The sequence below is a fragment of the Lutra lutra genome, chromosome 12 (genome assembly GCF_902655055.1).
Source record: "Lutra lutra chromosome 12, mLutLut1.2, whole genome shotgun sequence".
Lineage (NCBI taxonomy): Eukaryota > Metazoa > Chordata > Mammalia > Carnivora > Mustelidae > Lutra > Lutra lutra.
This window is the reverse complement of record NC_062289.1, coordinates 72,331,897-72,355,611: the sequence shown is the minus strand read 5'-3', so window position 1 is coordinate 72,355,611 and position 23,715 is coordinate 72,331,897. Positions and strand designations below refer to the sequence as shown.

At 55.2% G+C, this 23,715-nt stretch overlaps 2 protein-coding genes across 7 annotated transcripts in view; both read right to left on the bottom strand.

Moving 5' to 3' along the window:
• Positions 1-6,270: 6,270 nt before the first annotated feature.
• CASTOR1 (cytosolic arginine sensor for mTORC1 subunit 1) lies at positions 6,271-10,787 on the bottom strand. Of its 6 annotated transcripts, none has more exons than XM_047697857.1 (9): positions 10,556-10,781; positions 9,866-9,936; positions 8,492-8,679; positions 8,273-8,405; positions 7,879-8,005; positions 7,382-7,495; positions 7,129-7,211; positions 6,934-7,028; positions 6,271-6,811 (listed from the first exon to the last, which is right to left on the bottom strand). In XM_047697857.1, exons 1-9 carry the CDS (start codon positions 10,666-10,668, stop codon positions 6,743-6,745), a joined length of 993 nt encoding a protein of 330 aa, XP_047553813.1. In that variant the 5' UTR covers positions 10,669-10,781; the 3' UTR covers positions 6,271-6,742. The 6 variants fall into 6 exon arrangements, with proteins under 6 accessions (XP_047553813.1, XP_047553814.1, XP_047553818.1 ...); XM_047697858.1 differs by having other exon boundaries at positions 7,879-8,002; positions 10,556-10,776; XM_047697862.1 differs by lacking the exon at positions 6,934-7,028 and having other exon boundaries at positions 10,556-10,787.
• A 2,346-nt stretch (positions 10,788-13,133) lies between these two features.
• TBC1D10A (TBC1 domain family member 10A) overlaps positions 13,134-23,715 on the bottom strand; it is a 31,032-nt gene continuing 20,450 nt past the window's right edge. The window contains exons 3-9 of the mRNA XM_047697784.1: positions 20,540-20,647; positions 16,681-16,787; positions 15,878-15,992; positions 15,733-15,798; positions 14,839-15,028; positions 14,577-14,731; positions 13,134-13,999 (exon numbers count right to left, since the gene is read on the bottom strand). Of these exons, the coding sequence (XP_047553740.1) occupies positions 13,493-13,999; positions 14,577-14,731; positions 14,839-15,028; positions 15,733-15,798; positions 15,878-15,992; positions 16,681-16,787; positions 20,540-20,647 (1,248 nt within the window). The 3' untranslated portion in view covers positions 13,134-13,492. The remainder of the gene's footprint in view (positions 14,000-14,576; positions 14,732-14,838; positions 15,029-15,732; positions 15,799-15,877; positions 15,993-16,680; positions 16,788-20,539; positions 20,648-23,715) is intronic.

The following is a 23,715-nucleotide window of genomic DNA, read 5'->3' as shown; positions in this document are numbered from 1 at the left end:
GAATGCCTTTTTATATCCAGGTCTTGAAGGGTGAATAAACACACTAGCCAACATCCAGCATGTGATCTGGAAACCCACCATTTGTCAGCCTGCTCATTTTTTTTTTTTTAAGATTTTTTTTTAAAATGTATTTATTTGTCAGAGAGAGAGGGAGAGAGAGCAAGCACAGGCAGACAGAATGGCAGGCAGAGGCAGAGGGAGAAGCAGGCTCCCTGATGAGCAAGGAGCCCGATGTGGGACTCGATCCCAGGACGCTGGGATCATGACCTGAGCCGAAGGCAGCTGCTTAACCAACTGAGCCACCCAGGCGTCCCAGCCTGCTCATTTCTTACTCTAGGCTTAGGAGGGAGCACCCAACCCCGCCTGACCCTCGTGGTACCCTGGAGTCTAGCGCTGCACCTGCATCCCGAGCAGAACCAGTCAGAATCCTTCCCCAAGACTGACGTCAGACTCAGGAGACAGGCCTCCCTTACATGGCCAAGCCTTCAGAGCTGGGATGTCACAGGTCTAGCGCTGTGAAAAGCCACTTTCCCCAGCTCCATGGGGGTGGGGTGCAGTCTGATAAAGTGGGTGAGAACATGGCCAGTCCAGCCGGAGAGGCCAAGCAACTTCCCTGAACCCCTGGTCTCCGCCTGAAGCCAGTACCAAACCCACACTGGTCCCAGCGACACAGGACAATGATGTCAGTCTATTTTCTGCTAGTTGAGCTGGTTTCCTGGCACTTGCATGGGGAGTCCTTTGTCCTGCACCAGTATGAGGATGAAAGCAGGAGGGGTGGAGGAGATGGAGAGAGGAAGTGGGACGGGCTTGGAGACTTCTCTTGCTGCCAATTGCTGCAAAAGCCCAAAAACTCTGCTCAACAGAGAGAGCAACTGGAGAAAGATGGAGGGGACCAGCCAGGGTCCCCATGGGGCTGTCCGCAAATGATAGCCCTGGTCCCAAGGGGAAGTCCAGGACGCAGAGGTGGGACTCATTGGCAGGGATGTCTGGAGGAAATGACCTGGACAGGTGTTGTGGAAGACCTGCCTTCTACCCCTTCTTATTCTTGGACAGCTGCCAAGGAAACTCTGGGTGTTTATCTTAATAAGAAAAAAAGAAACAGGGGCACCTGGGTGGCTCAGTCGGTTAAGCGTCTGCCTTTGGCTCAGGTCATGATCTCAGGGTCCTGGGATCGAGCCCCACACCAGGCTTCACTGCTCAGCGGGAGTCTGCTTCTCCCTCTGCCCCTCCCCACCTCATGCTCTCTCTCTCTCTCTCTCCCTCCCAAATAAACAAAATCTTAAAAAAAAAAAAAAAAAGAAGAAAAGAAAATACATCCTGCAGCTCCAAGGGGAGAAAAGGCCATCAAAGCTTGCTCTGTCCAAAGGCCAACTGGTGGATATTCAATGGGTGATGGACAGTGGTCAGCTGGGGCCAGGTCACCTTGTCCACAGAACACGCATGTAAGGAAGGAAGAGAAGTGGGAGATGGCAGAAAACACAAATGTTGGGCGCCCCCACATTAATAGCCCGAGGTGGGAACCCAAATGTCCACCAACAGATCATGAATTGTTAAAAAGTGGTATGTCCACTTATTTAGCCAGAAAAAGGAATCGGCGGTACTGATAAAACATGCGGGGCGCCTGGGTGGCTCAGTGGGTTAAGCCGCTGCCTTTGGCTCAGGTCATGATCCCAGGTCCTGGGTTCGAGTCCCACATCGGGCTTTCTGCTCAGCAGGGAGCCTGCTTCCTCCTCTCTCTCTGCCTGCCTCTCTGCCTACTTGTGATTTCTCTCTGTCAAATAAATAAAATCTTAAAAAAAAAAAAAAAAAAAAACCATGCGCCGCAAAAACACCAGGCTGAGTCAAACAAGCTAAAGGCCCGGAGTCACATATTATCTAATTCTGCCTACGTGAAATGTCCAGAACAGGGAAATCCACAGAGATAGGATGCAGACTGGCCGTGGCCGGGGGCTGGTCGGAAGGGGAATGAGGAGGGACCAGCGATGAGTGTGGGGTTTCCTTTCGGGGTGACGAAAATGTTACAGGTGGTGGTTGCACAACATTGTGGATATGCTAAATGCCACTGACCTCATCACTTGAAAATGGTCAATTATGTATTTATTATGTGACTTTCACCTCAATTTAAATTCTTTTTTTTTTTAAAGGCAGAGCTTAAAAACAGGGCAACTCCAGGAAAGCCAACGGGCAGGAGAGAGTCAGAGACCTCCCACAGCCCCTCCTGTTACTGCTTGGTTAGGACCTGTCCCAGAGCTCTTGCTTGTCGACTTAGAGAAGGCTCACCTCAAGTTCAAAGGCCGGGGCATGCCCTTCAGGACAGGGTCTGGCAACCGCCCCACATAGAAGCTCCCAGCAGCGGGGGAGAACAAGTCAAGGGCAAGGCACAACGGCAGAGCGACAGAGCAGCTGAAGAGCTGCTGCAGCCGGGAGGTCTCAAAGGCAGACCTCCTGAGCAAGGGTCTGCCCAAGGCTGGTGATCGGGACAGGAGGGGACGCACCAAGATTTCTTGCGCAGCCAGATGACAGGGACCAGCAGGAAGCCTGGGGAAGCACAGGTGAGGACAACTGAAGGCTGAATCAGGACCCAGGGAAGTGTGGAGGGCCCGGCTGTGGAGGACAGAGGAGTGGGAAGCTCAAGCTCATAGTGGGCGGGCGGGGGTGGGGGGGCGCTGGGTGTCGATTTCTGTGTGTCCCCGTGGAGGGTCCAGATGGAGGGGCAGAAAGTCAGGCCAGGCTTGCTTCAGGCTGCAGACAGAGGACGAGGGACAGAGGAGGAGTGGACAGAGAGGTAGGAGGGAGACTGAGGAGGCTGAGGCAGCTGGGGTGGAGGGCGAAGGTGGAGGGGTAGAGTTGGGGCACACCCAGCACAGCCCATAAGTCCTCTGGTGACCGCAGGAAGCTGGGCGTCCTGAGATTAGGGCGAGGCAGGAAGGCCTGGGAGGATGTGGGCCCGGAGAAGGAAAGTGGACAGGAGGGTACATACGGACACACACGTGAACACAAAAACACCAGATGTGGACGCCTGCCCTGGTACACGCAGACATAGAGAAACTGCCCTGCCAAAGACGGGAGCAGACGTACAGACACTGGCACCAGCACGTGTCCACACGTGCACAGGCACAGATGCCTCTGGCCATGCACACATGGGACGCGTGCAGAAACACAGCCAGGCACACAGCTGATTTTGGACAAAATCGGATGCACATAGGGCCGCAGAGGCCCAAGGATGCATTGGGACACATGGATTCATGCGTGGACAGACAGACATACACACTTTCTGGCTGAAACAGGCCCATCTGCAGAGATGCACTCAGAGGTCTGCACTGATTACAAGCACGGGCACCTGGAGAGCATCCCCATTGGCATCATGACTGATCCCCCTGAGAAAGCAGCTCTGGGCACCACCGTCTGTGGCACCCTTGGCTCCAGAACACCAGCACCAGGTTCCGCCTGGGAAAGTGAGACAAACCACGGCCATTGCCCAACACACCCACTGGGCCCAGCCCGGGGTCAGGAAGGAGCCAGGGCCAGGCCTCGCGTGCCTGCCCACACATTCACTCCCCGCCACCGACGCAGACGGCTGGGATTGCGAGGGAGCTTGCAAAACCATCCCCATCCCTCAGGGTTCAGCTAAAGTGTCCCTTCCTCCAGGGAACCTCCCCAGGCTATGCCCAATGTTAACCTTTTTGAATTCTCATTTTGCCATGCCCAGCTCTGTGACCTCGGGCAAGCACCTTCTCCTCTCTGTGCTCAGTTTCCTCTCAAAGGCAGGGTGAGTAATGAGAACGTGCTTTGAATACACGAATGAATGGAGCACATCCCTTTCCCACCTCTAGCACAGCTGGGGGAATCAGCCTCCTGGTACTCAGTCAGCTAGCCGCAGGGGGGCTGCCCTCCTGCCTGGTCCCTTCCCACCAGGTGGGACATCTGAGAAGGTAAGGGTTTATTTTCCCTTCTACACAGGACCAAGAAGCCAGCTTTGGGGTGACTTGGCAATAAGCACCAAACCAGACAGACCTACCTGGCGGAGGCAAGGATGATTCAGGGTGCCCCCACCCTGAATTTCTGCTCAAATAACTTCAAGGAGGACTCACAAGGTCATTTGCCCTGTATGGGCAGGTAAAATCTGAGAGGGTCAAATGAGCCACTGTGGGTACCTGCCTGAGCTTTCCTCATCTCCCATCCCCACCCACCTAAGAGCACTCCCCACCCCAGGTTCACATCCTCCCAGCAGATGCCAGACACTAGGCTGGCAGTCGGAGGGCTGAAAGCACCTTTCTACTCCCCAAGGGACTGTAGGCAGGGCCTTCCCCAGACACGGGCTGCCATCTTTATGAGGATGGGCACTTAGGCTCTGCAGTCTGGGACCTTGACCCCTGCACTCAGGAATGGCTATGCTGATGTGGACAGGTGCATGAGTGTGCCCAGGGTTGGAAGGACAAGGACATGGACTATATGCCAGTGAATACCCCCAACCTTAGTTATGAATGATCCAAGCTGAGCCTAACTCCAGGCCTGGGCTAACCAGACAGACTTCCTTTGTTCTATAACTGTCCAGGGGCTCAGGTGGGACAAAGAGGTGATTCTGTGAGGCTCCGCCACAGCCTGGGACAGCTTAAGCCCTATCTGTGTGATGGCACCCACAGCATTAGACAAGTGTGAGGCCAGGGTCACATCCCCCTTTCAGCGGAGTGTACGCCAGTCACTTCCCAAGCCCTGTGCTCTGACCCCAGGTGGGTCCTGGGGTCCCTGGCAATCCCAGAGCAGATCTCCCCATTTATAACCTGTTGACGGCCAAGCTGACCCAGTGACCCCCAAGGACCCTAATGCCCAGGGAGCTAAAACCCCTCCACACTGACCTGGGTCCAAGTCAGAGTAGACCACTGGAGCCCCCTTACCCAGGCCAGTCCTATGGGAAGCACCTGGCACCAATGCCAGATTAGGGCCTGGTTTGAGAGACTAGGCAAAGCCTGATGCACCTGGAAAGCCAGGATAACAGAAATACCCAAATTAGGCAGTGACTCACAAGCAGACAGATGGACAGAACCCCCCAGAGCTGAACATGGGGCCCAGGAGCTCTCTACCTACAGAGTTGGGAGCCCCAAGGATTCTGGTTCTAAAGCCCCCACTTAGCCCAGGACATCCTGTGAGCCAGGGTCCAAGTTGTGCCCTCCAGAGAGAAGCCAGAACTCCCTCTTCCCCCTGAAAGTCAAACTACAAAGCAATGACCCCTTCCCAGCGCCAAGAAGTAGAGGGGTACTGAAGGACCTGCCTCCAAGATCTTGATACACATAAGGAAACAGAGGCTGAGGGGAAGGGGCTGGCCTAGGGTCCCCGACCGCTCACTCACCGGGCTGGCCTTTGCTGCGCTCTGTTCCTGTGATCTGCAGCCCCTGGGTTCCCAGGGGCAGGGCGGGCACATTGCCAGAGGACTGGCCCCTGTTCTGGCTTTTCTGGGGAGCCACGGTGACCTCTGAATACGCCGAAGTCACACCCTTCTTCCCTTCGTAAGTGCGGGCGGGTCTGGGCTGAGGGTACCTGATAACCTCCCCGGGGACATCTGTAGGGTCCCATCAGGCTCACAGTGGAATCCTGGTCTTACGGAGTGAGGAGGCACCCCCTCTACAACAGGAAACCTGGGCCCACGCGCTGATCCTCTGGCCCAGGAAGGCAGCCTGTGAAGGCAGAATGCTTTGCAGGTGGCCTCTATGCCCATCCTGTCATTCTAGCACCCAGGTCCCCACTCTGGCTGGCCCCCTCCCACTACTACTCCAGGAAAGCCCTGGTGACAAGAACTAATTGATCTCTTGGCCAACAAGGACTCCTGTGAGGGACCTCCATGACTCAGGCATGGTCCAAAGGCAAACAGGCAGCAGCCTGGAAGAAGGGTGCTTTTGGGTCCTCCTTGAGGGGTTTCACAATAGCCCAGTCACACCCAAGGTGGCAGGGAAGGCTGGGGGACCTCCAGACAGAAGGATCTCAGAATCTCTAACCACGTTCAATACTTTCTGGGCTATTCCAGAAGCAGCAAGGAAGGAAGGAAGAGGCTGGGCTTCAGAGGCAGGTAGCCATGGATGGGAATCAGGTGACCTTGGCTAAGTCACTTCTCTTCTCAAAGGTTCAATTTCTCTCAGAGGTGAGAACTGAGTCAGGTGAGCTCAGCGGGAGCCGGCAACGTAGGGACAGAGCAGGACTTCCGGCAGAGGGGCTGGAAGGAAGAACAGAGCAGCCATGTCCAAACTCAGACAACACCCACTGGCCACAGCCCAACCCTTCATTACTCCAAGGCCTTTATTAAGTCAATAAAAAAGGGAGAGAGATGTAAAAATACTTTTCTCGGAGGCCCCCAGAGGGGCAGGCACTGTCAGAATCACCCGGCCAGGGAAGGCAACCCAGCCAGAGGCAGAACGGAAATCAGGGCCCTATCCAGGGAGCAGCTGGCCTGGGGCACTGAGGGTGGGGGCGATGGCTCGGACCTCAGGCAGGGAATGTGCAAACGCTGAGGCCGGGCAGGGAGTGATGGGGTGAGGGGTTCCCGGAGGAAGCCCAGAGCACCGTGTTCCCTTGCGTGGGCAGACACGCGTGTCCACATGAGAGCCAGTGCCTGCACGCAGCTTATACACAGAGAGCAGAAGGAGGGGTGCTCGGCAGGAATGGGGGCGGTGGGGAGGGCTCATCCCAGAGCTTGAGGAAATAGCTTAGAGAAGTCTCTGGAAGACTGGGGCGAAGGGAGAGCGAGGTGGCCTCAGGAGCCCTGGCTGTCCTGCCGTCGCTGGAGGACTTCAATGACACTGCTGATGCCGTCCTCAGGCACCTGTGGGCAGAGGGAGGGGTCAGGGCCACGCTGACCTCCTGGCCTAGACAGACTACATCCTGCACCCTCCCCACCCTCCCCGGCCTCAGTGTCCTTCCAGGAGCCCAACCCATGGCGCTCACCAGGGCATGGTCAAAGTTGAAGGTGCTTATGTAGTAGGCAGAGATGTCGGCCGCAGCCAGGGGGCCTGCGATCTGGGCCACGATCCCACACTCATCTGAGGGTTATTGGGAGGATGGGGGGAGTCCATGTGGATCATCCTGGCCACCCCTCCCAGGTCCTCTCCAAGTCCCCAACATGAAAGAAGCAGCCCTCACCAAAGCCCAGAGGCTGTCCACCGATGCGTACCATCCTCCACAGCTCTCCTGAGGAGCTGGTCAGCAGGAGGTCACTGGGGAACCTGGAGAGGCAGGTGGGTAGTGGGCAGGGCACCCACCCATCCCCTCCCTGCCCCAATGTGAGCCCCTGGAAGCAGGGCGACCTGGTGACCTCAGAGTCTGATGCTCCACCTCCCCCCTCCCTAGTGCTGTGCTTGGGGTCTCTGGTCCCCAGGGCCTAGGGGTCACATACTTTTTCTGAGTCTCAGCGTCCATAACGATGGAGATGTAGCCCTCAATGAGGGAGAAGGCAAAGAATGTAATGGAGCTGGGTTCAGTACCGCCAGAGGCTGCCTCCTTGGGGGCACTGGAAAAGGACAGGAGGCTCAAGGGCTCTTCAGGGCACTCAGCCCACTGCATGTCCTCCCACTCCCTGGGCCGCTTTCCTCCCCTGAGGGACCTGGTCTCCTGATGGGGGTGGGAGGCAGGAGAGGACGATGAATCTCACCTCGTCCAAAGACACTGGACCCCCTGGGATGGCCTGACTCAGGGTTGTCTCAGTTCACACTACAGGAAAGGGCTGCACTTGGGGCATTGGGATCTATCCTGAACATCAGTCAGGGGTACGTGGTTACCCCAGGCTGCCAGGAACCCAAGACACAGAACAGGGCACAGAGCGGCAGAATGGTGGGACACAGCACAGGGAACAACCGTGTGAGGACAAAGACATGAGGTGCCAACAAGGCGCACCTGTATGAGTAGAAGAGGACATCGATGAGCGTGGTTGCGATGGCTGGCAGGGTCTCAGGGTCCAGGGTGAGGACACAGAAGCGGTTCTGTGGGCTCTGGATGGGATGCACCGTGGGGCTGGGCCCTGCTAGGAGGGACCAGGCAGTGGCTGTCAGGGCGACTATGGGCTGGGGCGCCGCCTGGTGGCCAGATAGGGAGGGGCCTGGGAGGGATGTAGGATCATGCTCTACGGGAACTTTTTCCACTTGTAGCTCTTCCCACCACATCTCCCTATCTTGGGAGGCAGCCGGTGTCAGCCAGTATCCCCATGCCTACAGACCAACCTTCACAAGGGAAGGGGCCCAGTGGGAAGAGGAGGTCCTCCCTAGGTCTGGGTGTCAGAGGGAAGCCTCACCATGCTGAGAACGGGGAAAGCCATTGCTGGAATCATCCCTGGCAACAGGTACAGGCTCCCCGCCCACTTCTCGGTAAATGTCAAACTCCTGGGATAGAGTGTGGATCACCACGGACAGGTCCTGCTCCCGAACCTGGACCACAAGGGAACGAGGTATCATGTTAGTGCCCAGGCCCCCAGGCCCACTCTGCCCCGCCCTGGAGCCTGCCGAAAACTCACCAGGATAAAGTCCGTCTGGTAAGTGGACAGCATCAGCACAGACACATGGTGCTCCGCCAATGGCGCAATGACTGAGCGGGCGATTTTGGTGACCCCAGCAGCCTGCACTGCTGCACCGCTGCGGGATGACACGTTCAGCACCAGCCATGTGGCCTCAGCCACTTGAAGGAACTCAGATGGGGGAAGCTCTGTGAGCAGGAAGCACATACCATGTCAGAGCCTACGGGGCGGGCCCTGCCCGTTTCCCTGTCTGTGGTGGGGATGAGGGGACAGTGGGGTTCTACCAAGGTAAGGGCAGGTCTGGAGACGGGGGCTGTCTCCCTCTCCCAAGTTCTGCTCCGGAGAACTGCATGTGCGCAAGGACTGCAAAGTGCTTCAAGTGCTGGCCTGCTAGGGATGGAAACTTCCCAGTTAAGACTGGAGCTCCAAATTCAGACAGACCTGGGTTCAAATCCCAGCTTCACCATTTACTTGCTGTTGACCCGCGGTAAATGATTTAACTTTTCAGAACCTCAGTTTCCTCATCTGTAAAATGGGATGAGAGTTTATACCTCAGGAAGGCAGTCTGTGGGTTAAGGCTTTATATCACGTGGAACCACCAGGGGGCGCAAGCAAATCAGGTTAGCTGAGGGATGCCCTTCTCCCTCCGCAGACCCAGACTTTCCTGCAGTACAAACCGGGAAACTAAGGCCTGAAGGGCTGCAGTGGAGGATGGGCCAAACCTCAGTTTCGTGGCCTGATGCTGCAGGCCCGTGCGGAGGGGTCAGGCTGGCAGGAGTAGGAGCCAGATGTCAGCTTCAGAAACCAGGGAGGAATCAGGCTGGCGTCCAGTCCAGAGCAGGAGCCAGAGCCCGGGTGGCTGCTAATCTCCCAAGTGCAGCCAGGAGGCTCCCCAGGACCCTGAGGTGGGCTGGCTGCCCGCTCCTGCTTTCCTTTCCCAACCCTCCGACTCCTGGATTTCCCAGACCAGCCAGGGAGGGGGTGATCGGCACCAGAGAGAGAAGTCCAGGGAAAAATAATGGCTAGGGGGATATAACTGGCACAGGAGCCCCTGATTTTTGCTCTGAACTGTAACTGAGGCCCAGCTACTACTGGCCTGAGGCTGCTAAGTGCCCTTCACAGCCCTGTCTAAAAAGTTCTCATGGGACCCTATTAGATCAGAACCATAACTATGCCATTTTACATAAGAGGAAACAAACAGCTCAGAGAGAGGAAGTGACTTGCTCAAAGGCACACAGCCAGTGAGTGGTAGTAGTAGAATTCGAACCCAGACCCATCTGCCTTCAAAGCCCCAGCTCTTGTGACTTTGGATCCCAGGATCTAGTGAGAATCCCACAAAGAGGGGAGCACATCCTTCCCCAGCCCTGCCCCCACCTTTGAAGCCCTCCTCGTCCACCATGAGCGTGTAATCCTCTGGGGTCTCCGTCAGGCTGAAGAACTTGCACCTGGATGAGGGTGGGGGGCATCTTCAGCCTGGGTTGGGCGGAGGGGGCAGGCAGGATCTCGCTCCAGTTCGCCCAGAAAGACCCTGCTGAGCCCCTCCCTGCCCCCTCAAGCCTCAGTTCTCTCTCCCGCGCCAGTGGGTGTGGGCCTTATCACCGGAATCACGAAAATCACTGTTTTTCGTCTCCGGACCTCTGTAGAAGCTCCCAACCCTCCATTCCGGGAAGGAGGAGAGACTCACCCGCGACTACAGCTCTGGGGGTGTTGGACTTTGGGGCCCCTAGACCAGCCCCTCTGACCCGATGGGAGGCATCTGTAAGAAGCTCCCCGCAGTCGCCAGGAAGGAACTGCCCCCATTTGACACCACTTGAAGTTAAGCATTGCTCACCCCAGGTTGTTTGAGCTTTAACTGGCCCTGGGAGGGGGCCTCACGGCGCCGGATAGGCGCGGCGGTCCCAGGGAGGGTAGGCCCAAGCCGGATGGCGGCGGGAGGAGGGTAGGAAGGAGAAGCGCCCTCCCCGCCCGCTCCCGCTCGCCCTGCGGCGATGTTAATCTCCCGAACCCGTCCCGGATCAACAGCGGAGCCCACCCCCACCTGTGCCCCCGAACCCGGGCGCGCACCGGCTGCGGCGGGGCAGGAAGAGTAGCTTGATGAGCGGGTGGGTGTAGAGCCAGAGACCTGGCCGGGCGAGGCTCAGCACCCTCACCCGGTGCTCCAGGATGTGCAGCTCCATCACGGTCCGCGCGGACCTGACCCCGCTGCCAACCAGACCCAGGCCGCCGCCGGGGGCGGGGCGGCAGGGGCGGTGCCGGGGGCTTAAAGGAGCCGCCGCGCGGCCGCGTCCTTGCCGCCGGCTACTCGGCGGACCCTCCCAGCCCCACGCCGCGTCGTTTCCTGACAGCCACGCCCTGAGGGGCGGGCGGCCTATCCAGAGTGGCCACGCCTCCTCCTTAGGGCCGGAGCCTCATCCCTTAGGTTCCAGCCCGCTGAGCCCCGCCTCTGATGACTCCGCCCCTTTAGGATTGATTCGCGGATCACAGGCTGATCCCACACCGCTTGAGTCCTCTATGCCCCGCCCATGCCGCGCCCCTTTTCGGGGGCTCTGCGTTTTCCGTAAGTCGCCTTCCTCGCTGGGGTCGGAAACAGGAAGGAGATGGGGAACGGTTTCTGGCCTTCAGTCTTATGATTGATATCCTTGAAGTTCCGAAGGGGCCGCTAGACGAACCGGGGTTCAGTTGGGTCCAGAGTGCTGCCCAGAAAACTCTGGAGTATGGAGGGATAGGGATAGGCTGTGCAGCCCTGGTGACTGATTCTCTCCCCACAAAGTGTCCTTTCTCACTCCTTCCCCTTATGGAGGAAGAAGGCGAGTACTCAAAAGGATCATAGAGATAGGGAGGACCCCAGCCACTTATATTTGAGTAACATACTGTGGGCTACGTAGGGGATGAAGGTGGCCAGGCTTATGGCTTGAGACCCTTCAAGACTAAGTTCTTGGGCCGGGGATGCCCAAATGACCAAACTTCAGGGGATAGGCCCATGTATCTGGGGCTCACTGGGTACTCAGATCTCAAACCTGAGATCTGAGCCCTCCTGAGGCCTCCCAAAGCCTGCAGCCATTAGCAGAACCCAGTTGGCCCCAGCACATGTAAACTTGCTTCATGCCCATGGAGGCCCCCAGCACTGGCAGATGCCTCAGATCTGAGGCTTATTAGACTAACTTGGGGTCATTTCAACATTAGACCTGGGTTCTGCTCTGGCTGCCTCACATTTAAGACTCCAAGGCTAAGCAGGTATCAACACACTTAGGCTGGCCCTGTAGCAGAACAGACACAGCATGCTCTGGGGGGACTTTGGCTTGAGCATCCTCAGGCTTCAGATCTGAGGCTTTGAACCAAACAGGTTAAAGCCGGCTTCCGGCCTGACTTGGGACCCAACAGGCCTACACAAGCCTCTTGCTCAAGAACCTCTACTGTAGGTGGATGGAAGCTGGGCAGCACCCTCCAGCCCTTGACTCTCTGGCTCAAGGGATTCCTGGAACACTGCGGCTGCCATATCCTGGCCGAGTCCCTGGAGAGCTGGGGGGAGGGGACTGTCCTAAAGCCTCTCAGGGCAGGTACAGAAAGGTGGGAAACCATAGGGGTGAGGGGTAGGGGGCAGGAAATGGGTAGCTGCCCTGATAGGCTCATATGACACTTGACCTCCCTAGGCCTCAGTATCCCCAGCTATATCAGGACAAAATGTTCCAGGCCCAGGCCCTGTGATGCCTGAAAACTCCTAAGGAGGCTCTTCTCCTCCCTCTCCCACCCCCTCCCACCATGGCCCAGCCCAGCTTGGTAGCCTGCCAGGAACAGCCGCTATTGTTTGACTGGAAAAGCTGCTTCCTCAGCAGAAGGGGGGGGGCCTTTCCCAGGGACACCCTGTCCTCACCCTCACCAGTCATCAGGTTGTGACCGTAGTGCCTGCCTGGGCCCTCAGTGGCATTGCCAGGTCACTAGGAACCCTGGTCAGGAGAGGTAGCTGAGGGGTTTTAGGTGCAAATCGACCAGCTTCATCTTTCCCACTCAGCTCCTGCTTCCTCATCTGTAAAATGGAGACAATAGAGCCTACCTGATCGGCTAGTGACATGCCAGCCCAACGTGGCACATGCTAAGTGTTCAGGAAACAGCAGGCAGCCTTCTATCAAAGACCCAAACTTCTTCCCTCATCCCTGTGTGTCTAATGGAGGCTTAGACTAGGCATGTAAGGGCATTCATTCATGGTCCCTGACCCCTTGTGCCAGCACTCAACCCAAAATAAACACTCAGAACCTCACTGGGGTTTGAAGTGGCATCCAGGCAAGGGGCCTTGATGGAGGAAGCCCCTGGAAAGACCTCCTTAAAGAGCCCCTCCCCCTCAGAGATGGGTAGGTGTCAAGGCCTGGGAAGCAGGCCCTGCTCTGCTCCAGCACTGTGCTCTAGCTCTGGTGACCCTCCTCCATGGCAGACTGGTGAACATGGGGCAGAGGGGATGGGGTGAGGGAAAGTGTGGGCCAGGAACAAAGACTGGCCTATGACAAAGGTACTTCTGAGAGAGGCTCTTGTGCTGGGCTGGGGGCCAGGATGGGGGGCTCTGTAGGGTAGAAAGAAGAGACGCTGAGCACCAGGGGTGGCTCCCCTTCCCAGTCCCTAGCCACACACACCAACTCTCTACACAAGCTTGTTTATTTCTGTACAAAATCATGTTTCTATTTTACACAAAGAGCACCCCACCCTTTACCCCACCCTCTCTCCTCACAACAGCACCCTAGCCCTGGGAAGCATCCCCCCAGGAGGAGGAGGCTGAGTGAGGCCCCGCCCATTGGCCCTCACTTCTGCCTGCCTGAGCTGGGCTGGCCCAAGCTCCACTCTGGAGAAAATAAATAAAAAGGCTCAGGCAGAATCTGTGCTGGGCCAGCCAGACTCTCTGCCGCCCAGGGGCCAGGCAGCTGGGCCCTCAGAGCATGGGCAGGCCCTTGAATGTCAGTCTGTGAGCTGTGTAGGTGTGTGGAGACCCTTCCCCATAGGCCTGAGCTGCCGGGGTTACAAGTAGGTGTCCTCACTCTCCTGGGATGTCAGGCTCTCCTGGGAGTGGTGGTGGACTGAATCCTGGGAGTGGTGGCAGGCTGAATCCTGGGGAGCTGAGTCCTGTGGGGCTGGGTCCAGGTGGGCTGGATCCTTCAGGAGCACATTCTGTGGGGGACACGCATCTCCTGCAGCGGCTGCCACCTTGGCTTGACTTGTGGTTGGGGGCTTATCCAGCTGCCCACTTGCCTTTGCCTGCTTCCACTGCTCCTTCTCCTTCTGGATCTGTTTGGGTGGCTTGGGCTTGCCTTTGGAACCAGGGAGGGGGGCATCTGGGGGCAGGCGGATAGATGGTGAAGGTTGCAGCATGGGCCGGGGGCCTGGCTCCGCCTCCATGATGGCCTTGGCACCGTGTAGCCTGGGTGGGGAGCAGCACTGCAGCTCACCCCGGGTCTCCTGCCAGCGCCGCAGCTGAATGAGGTGTTCACGCTCAATCTGGCGCTCTGTCACCGGCAACTCTACCACCTGTGTGGGTAGTGACAGTAAGATGGATAGCAAGAAGAAACTTCCCCTCTACCTTCCAAATTGGCCCTGTTCTCCCTCACCATCCCCCAGCCCTGGTCACTAAAGGCTGACCCTATTCCTAGGGTCTAATGGGGGTCTGGTCCCTGTGACGATCACAAGTTCAGGCACTTGAGACCCACTGCCTCGAGGAGAAAGCTGCTCACAACTCGAGTCTACTTGCCTAAATATGTGTCACCTAAGTACAGCCCCTGAGACAAAAATCCACAAAAGAAAGAAAAAAGGGAAAATAAACCCAAGGCCATGGATGTGGTACCAGGGAAGAAGAGAGGGTAATGAGTCACAGCTCCTCTAATTCCCAAGTGGTTCAGAACAGGGAAGGCCCTGCAAACCTAGGCCTCTGTGTGCCCCTGTCTTCTCACTAAGACAGGAGGAGAAGGTCTACCCACACCATCCTGAGCTGCTGAGCACCAGGCCTGGCACCAATAACCCACCTTTGGCCAAAGTTACCAGGCTGCTTCTAAAGGGCCCCCACATCTCCCACTCCCACCCAGGGGTGATGGGAGGGTGTGGGCCGCACCTCCTGGACCAGGAAGGCCTCCTGCATGATCTTGGGGCTGAGGTTCCGCAGTTGCTCGATAGTCTCGTACTGGCCCTGACAGGCTTTGAGCTTTTCTGGGGAGCCCAACGCATGTTTCAGCAGCACCAGCCCCACCCGGAAGATGATCTTGACTCCTGCATGGGGGGTGGTAAAAGGGCCTGTAAGGAATTTCTCTGAAAATAGAGGCTCCCTGTGGGCTAGGTTAGAGGCAGGGGTGTCCCCCACAAGCCCAGCCCATTACCTTCACAGAAGAACATATCCCAGACGCGCAGCACAGAGCTCCAGGGCAGGGTGCGGGCAAAGGCACACATGAACCACTCTGTCATGTATAGCAGCGGGTCGATCTTCTGCCGGCTGAGGTGTTTGTGGGCCACAGGTGACACCTTCTGCAGCAGTGAGAAGAGGATCTCCCCATCCAGTTGGATCGCCTCCTGGGGGACACAGTGAAGCTATGGGGCCAGGACTGTAGGCTCGAAGCAGGCAGGCCAGACTACGCTCTGGTTTCCAGTACCAGGCAGGCATTCATTCATCCCTCAGGCAGCTACTGCCTGCCAGGAGCCAACCTTGTGTTGGGGGCTGGGATACACTGAAGAGCAAAACAGACCTAGCTGGTCCACCTCACGGAGCATGTGTGGAAAGGGGCAGACAGATGAATCACAGGAGCAAAGAGACTGGGGGCAGGACAGGCGCTGGTGGGGGAGGTGGCTAAGTGCCCAGAGTATGGCAGAACCAGGAATGCTGGATTAGCATGTGCCAGAGGTCCCACCTACAGGGTCACAAAAAGCTCCCTGAGGGCTTAAAGCTGAAGGAAAGGAGGGGTTATTACAGGAATGAAGGGAGTAGAGGTTTAAACCTATGCCAAGGCTGAGGCAGGGAGGAACTTGGTGCTCTGGAGGAACTGAGACCCTGAAAAGCAACCAGACAGCTAGAAGCAGAGATAGAGGCCAGGTAACCGGTAACCGGTAACTCTGGAGCCTAGAAGACCTGACCTTGGAAGGCCTTGGGTCTTCAGCTTGAAAGCAACAGAAGTCTGGGAAGATTTTTAAGCTAGGGCAACAGTGGCTATGGAGAGAAAGGTCTGGAGAGGCCACAAAGGTCAGGTTCCAGGCCTGGTCTGGACCCAGGAAGCACTTACCAGTTTCTCACTGTAGTAGCCAGGCAGGTACTTCTCACAGATCTGCACCAGGCACCAGAAGGCTTGCTGTGGGCAAGAGAGGCATGAGGCCTTGCTGCTGGGTACTCCCTGCCCACCCACTCACCCGTCCAGGGTCTGGTGGTACCTCAGCAGGCATGTGCATGAGTAGAACAGCGGCAATGGGAGCCTGGGCCTGGCAGTAGCCCTCCTCGGGTCGGTAAAGGGTATAGGCCTTCAGCACACGGAAAAGGTCCTGCTGGCTGTAGAAGGGCCAAGTGGGGCAGGGAAGATAGGTATGACTCTGCCGCCCCTACCAGACCAGACTTGTTTCAGAACTTGCACCTCCCCGGGAACCTGACTGTGGTCAGCAAGGGGTCGGTCTCCCACTACAGCACACAAACTCTCAGAGGACCAGAGGAGGAGGCAGGAAGGGCAGCTCCCCAGCCCCGCCCCACCCCATATGACAGATGAGAGCAGAGGCAGAGCAGCAGAGAAAGTGGAGGCAGAGCCAGGCAGGATGCCAGATACAAGGTAAGGGTGTGTCAGGTCTGGAAGTGTGGGCCTCTCATTCAGTAGCTATGTCTCCTTAGCCAGACAGCTTTGTCCCGGGTATCTTGTCTTCGTCCTCTGGCTGCCTATCCTTCCCCTTCTACATACCCTCTGCCTACCCAGTTATTTCTAACACTCTTTCTCCTCACCAAAACCTGTTTCCAGAAGAAGACCAGGCAAGCTCTAGCACTTTGGGCATAAATGAAAGTTGCCCTAAAGGTAAGAGAAGGAGCTAAGGAGAGATCCATCCAATTCAAACCAAAGGGAAACTCTAACAGTGGAGTCTGGGGCTCCCAGCTTCTGGGCCCCTGAGATACACCCAAACTCATTTTACTTCCTCTGTGCCCTGAGGAACAGGGCCCAGAACCACCTCCAGCCCATAAGATCCAGTCTTCTTACCCATGGCCTCCCCGGGACACAAACATCTCATGGAAAGGGAACTGTCGGTGCAGATCACGTTCAATCACGTCCAGCCACTTGGGGTCCCCAGGGGACATGTCCAGCTCCTAGAAGCAAGATCAAGAGCATGTATTAGAGGAGTTAGTGATGGCTGCTGGGAAGATACAACTGTCCCAGGTATTGGAGGAACCCTCTGCCAGGGGCAATGCCCATCCAATCCCATCATGAACTAGGCCTTCCTGAAGACAAGTCAGGAAGCTCAGGTAAGGAAGCCTGAGAAGAATGAGAGAGAAGGGGCAAAGAGGCAAGGAGGAAAGGGCCCTAGAAACCCTAAGGGGTGAGGAGTGATCCTGACTCTAGGAAGACCCATGTAGTCAAGAATGTCTGTCACTGCTGTAGCTGGAAATAACCTCCAGGCAATTTATTCAGGACTCACTCAAACATCTCAGGTCCTTAAGCTGGAAGGCTACTATCAAAGCAATAGCTACCACTGTTGGCACTGCTCTGAGCCACCCACAGACCTCACTGACTCTTCTCAACCTCAAAGAAAAGCCCTATCATTACACTGTTCACAGATGAGGAAAGTGAGGATCAAAGAAAAGTCACTTGTCCAAGTCCTCATGATTAGAAAAATGGTGGTGCTGGGCCTGGAAGCCAGGCTGACTCAGAGCCATTGATCCCACTTCCTCTGCTTTCTGTCTCCCTGTGCAAGTGGTATCACCTATTCAGGAAGGAGTGTGCGTGTGTGTGTGTGTGTGTGTGTATGAAAGAGAGAGAAGGAGAGGGATCTGCACAGAGTGCTATCTGGAAGGATGTGACATTTGTCAAACATTAAACTCAGAGCCATCTCTGGGTACTGGGGTTTTGACAAAGTTTTATTCTCTTCTCTTTCTTCTTCAAACTTCTGTGAACATTTTAACATGAATACCATTTAAAAACAAAGCATTACACAAAGAAAAATCATTTCCCCATCTTTTGAAATGTTCTTTATCATGATTTGCTTGTTGTTATGTGGATATGTATTATTTGCCAGAATTCACTGAACTGTACACTTAAGGTCTATATATTTCACTCTCTGTAAATACCCCAACTTAAAAATAGAAAGGAAAAATTGGGGTACTTGGGTGGCTCAGTTGGTTAAGCGTCTGACTCTTGATTTTGGCTCAGGTCATGATCTCAGGGTCTGGGATCAAGCCCCACATCAGTTTCCCTGCTCAGCGGGGAGTCTGCTTGTCTCCCTCTCCTCTGCCTCTCCCTCCACTCATACACACTTGCGGTCTCTCTCACTCTCTCTCTAAAATCAACAAATAAATCTTTTTAAAAAATCATAAAAATAGAAAGAAAAAAAATCAATAAAAAGGAAACCCAGAGGGCTGAGCAGGGAAGCAGACCATGTACACGTTGCCTGCAGGGCTCATGCAGTACCAGGGAAGGCCCCTGGGATGACGGCCAGATTCTCAGCAAATACACCCATGGGTACAGACCCAGGCCCTGGCCTTGACTGGCAGGTGTCTTCATAAAAGCCCCTTTCCATCTTGTGTCCCCTCAGTAGGTGTGTCCCAACATTCAACTAAAGCCTCTAGGATGTCAGGTAACTTGACACAAGAGAGTAAGTATTGGACTAAAAAACTGATAGACTGTTCAAGGCTGGAGGTTGGAGAAAAGGACCAGGTGCCTTTAAAGGGCTTTTGATCAGGCACACAGCTGAAGAAGTGGGTGTACAACCTCTAGAGCCCCACATATTCTCAAAATGGGGCTTGTGTGTAGCCTATGAATCTCCCAAGTCAAACCAAGGGCTGGATACTGTCTGAGAACAATGCAGGATTGTTTTTGTCAGAAAGGGGAGGAAGACCCCACAAATTCTCCAGAGGGCTCTGGTAAGGTAGGGACCTGAGCACCCAAGAAGTCAGTTCCTAGGATGTGCTCACCTGGTACCTCAGCAGCCCAAGGCACTTAATGATACATGGGTGGCTGAGAAAGGAAGAGGTAGAGCAAAGGGCCTGTGGCAAGTAAGGGCTCTGGGAATCAAAAGCAGGTGTGAGCCGCTGGCAGCTGATGCAGATACTGAAGCCTCCAAGAGAGCCTGAAGGCACTCACACCATCATGAGGTGAAGCCAAGAAGAAAACCAGGTAAGAAAAGGACAGAGGTCTTGCCCTGCCCAGTGAGGGAGGAAGAAGTAGCAAGGATGGGAGAAGACAGAGCCATGAGCCATGAGAGGCTGCAGAACCTTCCTTGACAGCCGAGACTGGGGGACTTCCGGGGAATACAGGAATAGGTGCTGCTGCCAACAGCCTGTTACTGTCCCCACACTGTGGGTGTGGGGACACTGTCATGTCCACAGCAGCCAGAGGGAGCTTCTCATCCTTGCTCACTTCCTCCATGTCATCCACAGGCAAAGTCCTTCTAGGTGTGCTCGAAAACCACTGCTCCAGCCCCCAGGACTGCCTTGGGGACCCACCACTTGGCTTCAGAGGATCCAGAAGCCCTTTCTTGGCAAATCTACCTTCTCCCACAAGCAACCCTCATGATTTCACAAAGGTGGCTGATTTCTCCGCAGATACATTACTCCCCACACACAAAATGCACACACAGCTCTGTGCTCTGCTACTATGGGATGTGCTCACATTTGCTAACTATGGAACCAGGACTCTGGCCAGGCTGACAAAGCTCTTGGCTCCCATGCCTGTGCTCTAGCAGCCAGAGGTAAACCACAGATTTGGGGAGAAGTTCCCAACTGAACCTCTCCCTCCACCCAGGATGCAGCCTCCTGGAATGAAAGGGACGGAAGAGGAGACTGGAGTCAAGAGGCCTGGTATTGCTGCTCTGTGGGACAGTCCAATCACCCTGATTCCCAGAGCTGCTTCCAACCACCCTCCACCAAAACCTAAAGCCCCACGGCCAAATGCTGCTAGCAAATGACTCTCACACTCTTCGGGTCAACAGCAGAAACTCGGGCTTCCCCGCCCTGCCCACTCTTCTCAGGGAACAGGTTTGGCAAAACAGGAGTGTTTGCCAAAGCATGAACTATGTCAACAGAGAGCTGGTAGCTGGCAGCTCTGTCTCACAGCCACTCACCAGTCCTAAGAGCTTGGGAGAAACCTTGATGCCTGGGGCCAGGTCTGGTGGGTAAGCAGGGGCAACGCAAGGGAGCCAAATGCCTCTCACAGGGGAACATGCTGGAACTGCTGCCCAGCCCAGGTAGGCCCTAAGAAGTCCCAAGAATGGAGGGGTATTCTTACTCCGGCAGCCATGGGGCAAGGGGCAATGGGCAGAGAGAGGAAGGCATGCCTGCAGAGGATATCCTCTCTGGTCACTGATTGCTTTCTAATCCCAAAGGATACTGGTTTGGCTCAGCCACCCCTAAGCCTGACAACCTCACTAGCAGCATGGATGAACTATGTCTGGCAAGCTTGGATGAGGCAGGAGAAAAGAGTCGAGGATGGGAGGCCAAGAGTTACTGAGAGTTCTGTGACCCTGAGGGCAGTCCTTCAAAGGCTCAGAGCAGAGCCCAAGGCAGTCAGGAGAGTGGTCTGAGAGTTCCCTCCTGACGACCAAGAGCTTGGAGGTAGTCTACTGAGCCCAAGAAAACAAAACTGGGTGGTTGACAAGAGAAAGAGATGGAATGGAGGATGGAAAATCGGTCCAACCCACTGAAGCCTGTTCAGCGCTGGAGCTTCAGATGGGCAGAGCCCCCAGGAGTTACAGGTTGGACAGGCCTGGTCAGTGGAGTATCTGACAGGTGGTCTCACTAATCAGCTCATACTGCTGAGGTCCAAGTAAGCACCTGGAGGATTGCTGCCATGTGAAGGACTTCAAGAGATGCGAGAGGGAGGGTAAGATGAAAGAAGGGCTACTCACATCAAACTTTCCAGGGTTCTGCTGTAGCTTCACCTTGCCTCCTGATAGGTACTGCCAAGCACGGCCCCGCAGAGAAGGTGGGATGCCCTTCTGGCACCGCAGACGGATCTGAAAGTAAAAAAAAAAAAAAAGACTGTGCTCATACATCCACTAAGGCAACACCTCCAGAGGCTGTGTGCCAGCCCCACTCTTCTCTTGGTGTTTGGTGGGCCTTCAATTAGCACACCGGGAAAAGCAAAGCGGGGAGAAAAAAGGACTTCCCTCCTTTTGCTACTATTACTACAATGCAGAGCCTAGGATACCAGGGGGCAAGGGGAATAATGACTATAATTAGATATGCTGCTACCAGGTGATGTCAGTCTCCCTGTCCCCTGGCCCAGTGATGAAACAGATATTCTTGAGGTCTACTACATAATTCTGAATCCCTATGACCATTTTCTGAATCAAAATGGAAATGAAGCAAAATGCTCCTCCAAGCTGAAGAAGCCCCATGGGACATCACTAGGGAGAGATCTGCATGGTGTGGGGCACAGCTGTAGCTGCAGGGCAGGTAGCTTTGAGATGACCCTGACCCAGAGACATGGCCTAGGCACTTCTATGGGGGTGCTTGTTTAAGTAGCCATGTGGCAGGACACAGCCCACCTAGATGGGAGAGAACTCAGCAGAACTCAGAAGGAAGATGGGAGCTGATCAGAATGGCTCCCTCTTTGTTTTGGTCATGAATCCTCTCTTCTGCTCTCCTTGATCCTGAGCCCCCACAGTCACCAGCACAGGGACTGTGCTGGACTGGCTGTGGGTCCTGATTCCAACTCTTGCTACAATGGCACAGGTCTTTCCTACCACTCACAGACTGGGAGAGGAGAAGGAGAAAGTGTTTGAGGTAGCTCATGACCTAGAGCTAGGGCTCAATTCTTATCCTTGCTGTTTTTATCAAAAAAAGGCTTCTACCATCAAAATCCAGTTTGAAAAATCATCATGTCTTTTACATATGGGAAAACTGAAACATAGAGTGGAAAAATGTTAGATCACACCATCAGGAACCCGCTACCTCCTATACCACACAGGCTAGAGGGATCCAGCCCCATACACTTTGCACTCCACTGGACTCTCAGAGCTAGACAAGAGGTGAGCTCCACCTGGGCTTTGGGACAGAATGAGATGGAGGCAGCTGCCTTGATCGTCCTCCTTGACCTCAAGGCCAATGGTCAAGGAGGGTGAGGGCAAAAGCAGAGGCACCACTCCTATAGGATGGAGGTGGGGGGTACTGGCCAATGACACTCTCTTCAGTCCCTGCACTAAGCAGCCTGGCCTTGGATGAAGATGGGAGCTAAGGGCAGTGGGAAGAGCAAATGCATGTGAGTTTGACTCCAGTGCTGACCTTGAGCCAATCAATTTGCATAAATAGTTAAGAACAGAATGGCAATACCTAGGATCCTATTAGAAAGGTGGGAAAATGTGTAGCAGGGAGCCTGACACACAGTCTGTGTTCAATAAACGCCTTCCTCTCCACCCCTCCATCACAGGAAAATGCCTGACACAGAAACCCCAGGGGCTCAGGCTCACACCTAACTTCCCCTCACCTGGAAACCCCCTCAAACAGTCCCATTGGAATCTCTCAGAGGATCACAGAAGGCCTAGCCTTCCTGATGACCAGCACAAACAAGAGAAAACTTTCCAAGGGTCAGAGAGTGTCAAGAACCAGGAAGGAGACTGGCAGACAGTCTGGAGGGAGTGGGGGAAGAGCAGAGTGGCTGGTCATAGGAGCTAGGCTCAAGCTTCTGGACCTCCTGCAAAGGCAGTGAGGAGGTGGGACGAGGAGGGGGCGAGAAAGGGAGTGGAAGAGAACTGCCCCAGACTCTGGGAATAGTTTCCTGCTGCTGTGGAATAAGGATTTCCTTAAGGAGGCCACTTGGTCTGAGAAGACTCTGGTAAAGGAATATAGTATGGCCTAGAGCCATAGGCCCTTTAGGCTCTCTTCAGGGCCAAGTTTAGCCTGACCTGAGCCAGACCCCCACATCATCACAGTCCCCTGTCATAGTTGGCCTGCCCCAGGGGAGCCCAGGAATACCTTCAGTCCTTTAAGGTTCTCAAATAGGCCCTGCCCTCACTCAGGCCGGGGCCGGCTATGCGGGGATGAAGAACCAGCAGTACAGCCAGCTTTTCCCACTCTGGCCTCTGGAATCCTCCTTAGTACAGGAATGGCAAGCGCCACCTGCCTGCCTTAGAGAGGAGGCAATGGTGGGGATCAGAAAAGGTAAAGCCAGAGAAAGTTTTCAGCAAACAGAAAGCACAAAGGATTATCATTCTCTGATTGACAGCTGAGTGAGGCCACACCCTGCCTGCTGAACTCTGGGAGGCCTTGGCCACTGTTTAAGCAGAGCTCTACAGGGCTTCAAAGATAGCATTCCAGCCAGAACCTTTCCTCCATAAAGTTCCCTCCTGGGGACTCAGGATAAATCTAGAAGTGTTGGGTCTGGACCCACTTCCTGAAGCAGGATTTGTCCCTCCTGTGCCATGACTTCCTGACCACGGGGAGAGCCCAAGCCTGTGCAGGCAGGCAGGAAGAGCTCCTGGGGCCAGGGTGACCATAGCTGAGGTAGCAAGAATGGAGAGCAGAGGGCTAGGGCCTCTCGGTAGGATAGGGTACAGCCTCCTGTGGTGGCCCCTACTGGGCAGGGGGAGCACTTGGCCTCTAACCACAGTTCCAGGGAAGCAAAAGGAAAGAGGAAGTAGTGCTGCCTGCTCTGCTGAAAGGAGATCCCCAAGGCTTCCCTCTGGAATCCCCATTTGCAAGGGAGGCTGGGGCATGAAGGATCCACTGTCCTTGCCAGCCACTAGTCACAACAGATAGTGGAGAGGGAGCTGAAGCTCAAGGTGAGGGCCTGAGGGGTAAGGAGGCAGGAAAATAGACCCCAGAGTCATGCAGGAAGCAGATGAGAACAATTATCTTTAAAAAATTTTTTCTTAGGAGAAATGTTTAATAAGCACAAAATGAACGCTACAAAGCCTATATAGAATAGCAAGAAAGACTCAGGCCTAGGTGTGCCTCCCCTCCATAGGCATAGGACCTTCAAGTCATCAGCTCATGGGAGCCTCCCAACATGACTGTCATTATCACTCAGCCAGGTAACCTGAGGCTCAGAGGGTGAAGTGACACACAAAGTTGCACAGCTAGT

What these genes read in the sequence shown, in the direction of transcription:
- CASTOR1 (XM_047697857.1), bottom strand. Translation starts at nt 10,668, where the DNA reads ATGGAGCTGCACATCCTGGAGCACCGGGTGAGGGTGCTGAGCCTCGCC. An exon ending in TGGACAGCCTCTGGGCTTTG is followed by an intron (nt 7,029 to 7,128) that starts GTGAGGGCTGCT and finishes AATAACCCTCAG; the next exon opens with ATGAGTGTGGGATCGTGGCC. An exon ending in TCAACTTTGACCATGCCCTG is followed by an intron (nt 6,812 to 6,933) that starts GTGAGCGCCATG and finishes CTCTGCCCACAG; the next exon opens with GTGCCTGAGGACGGCATCAG.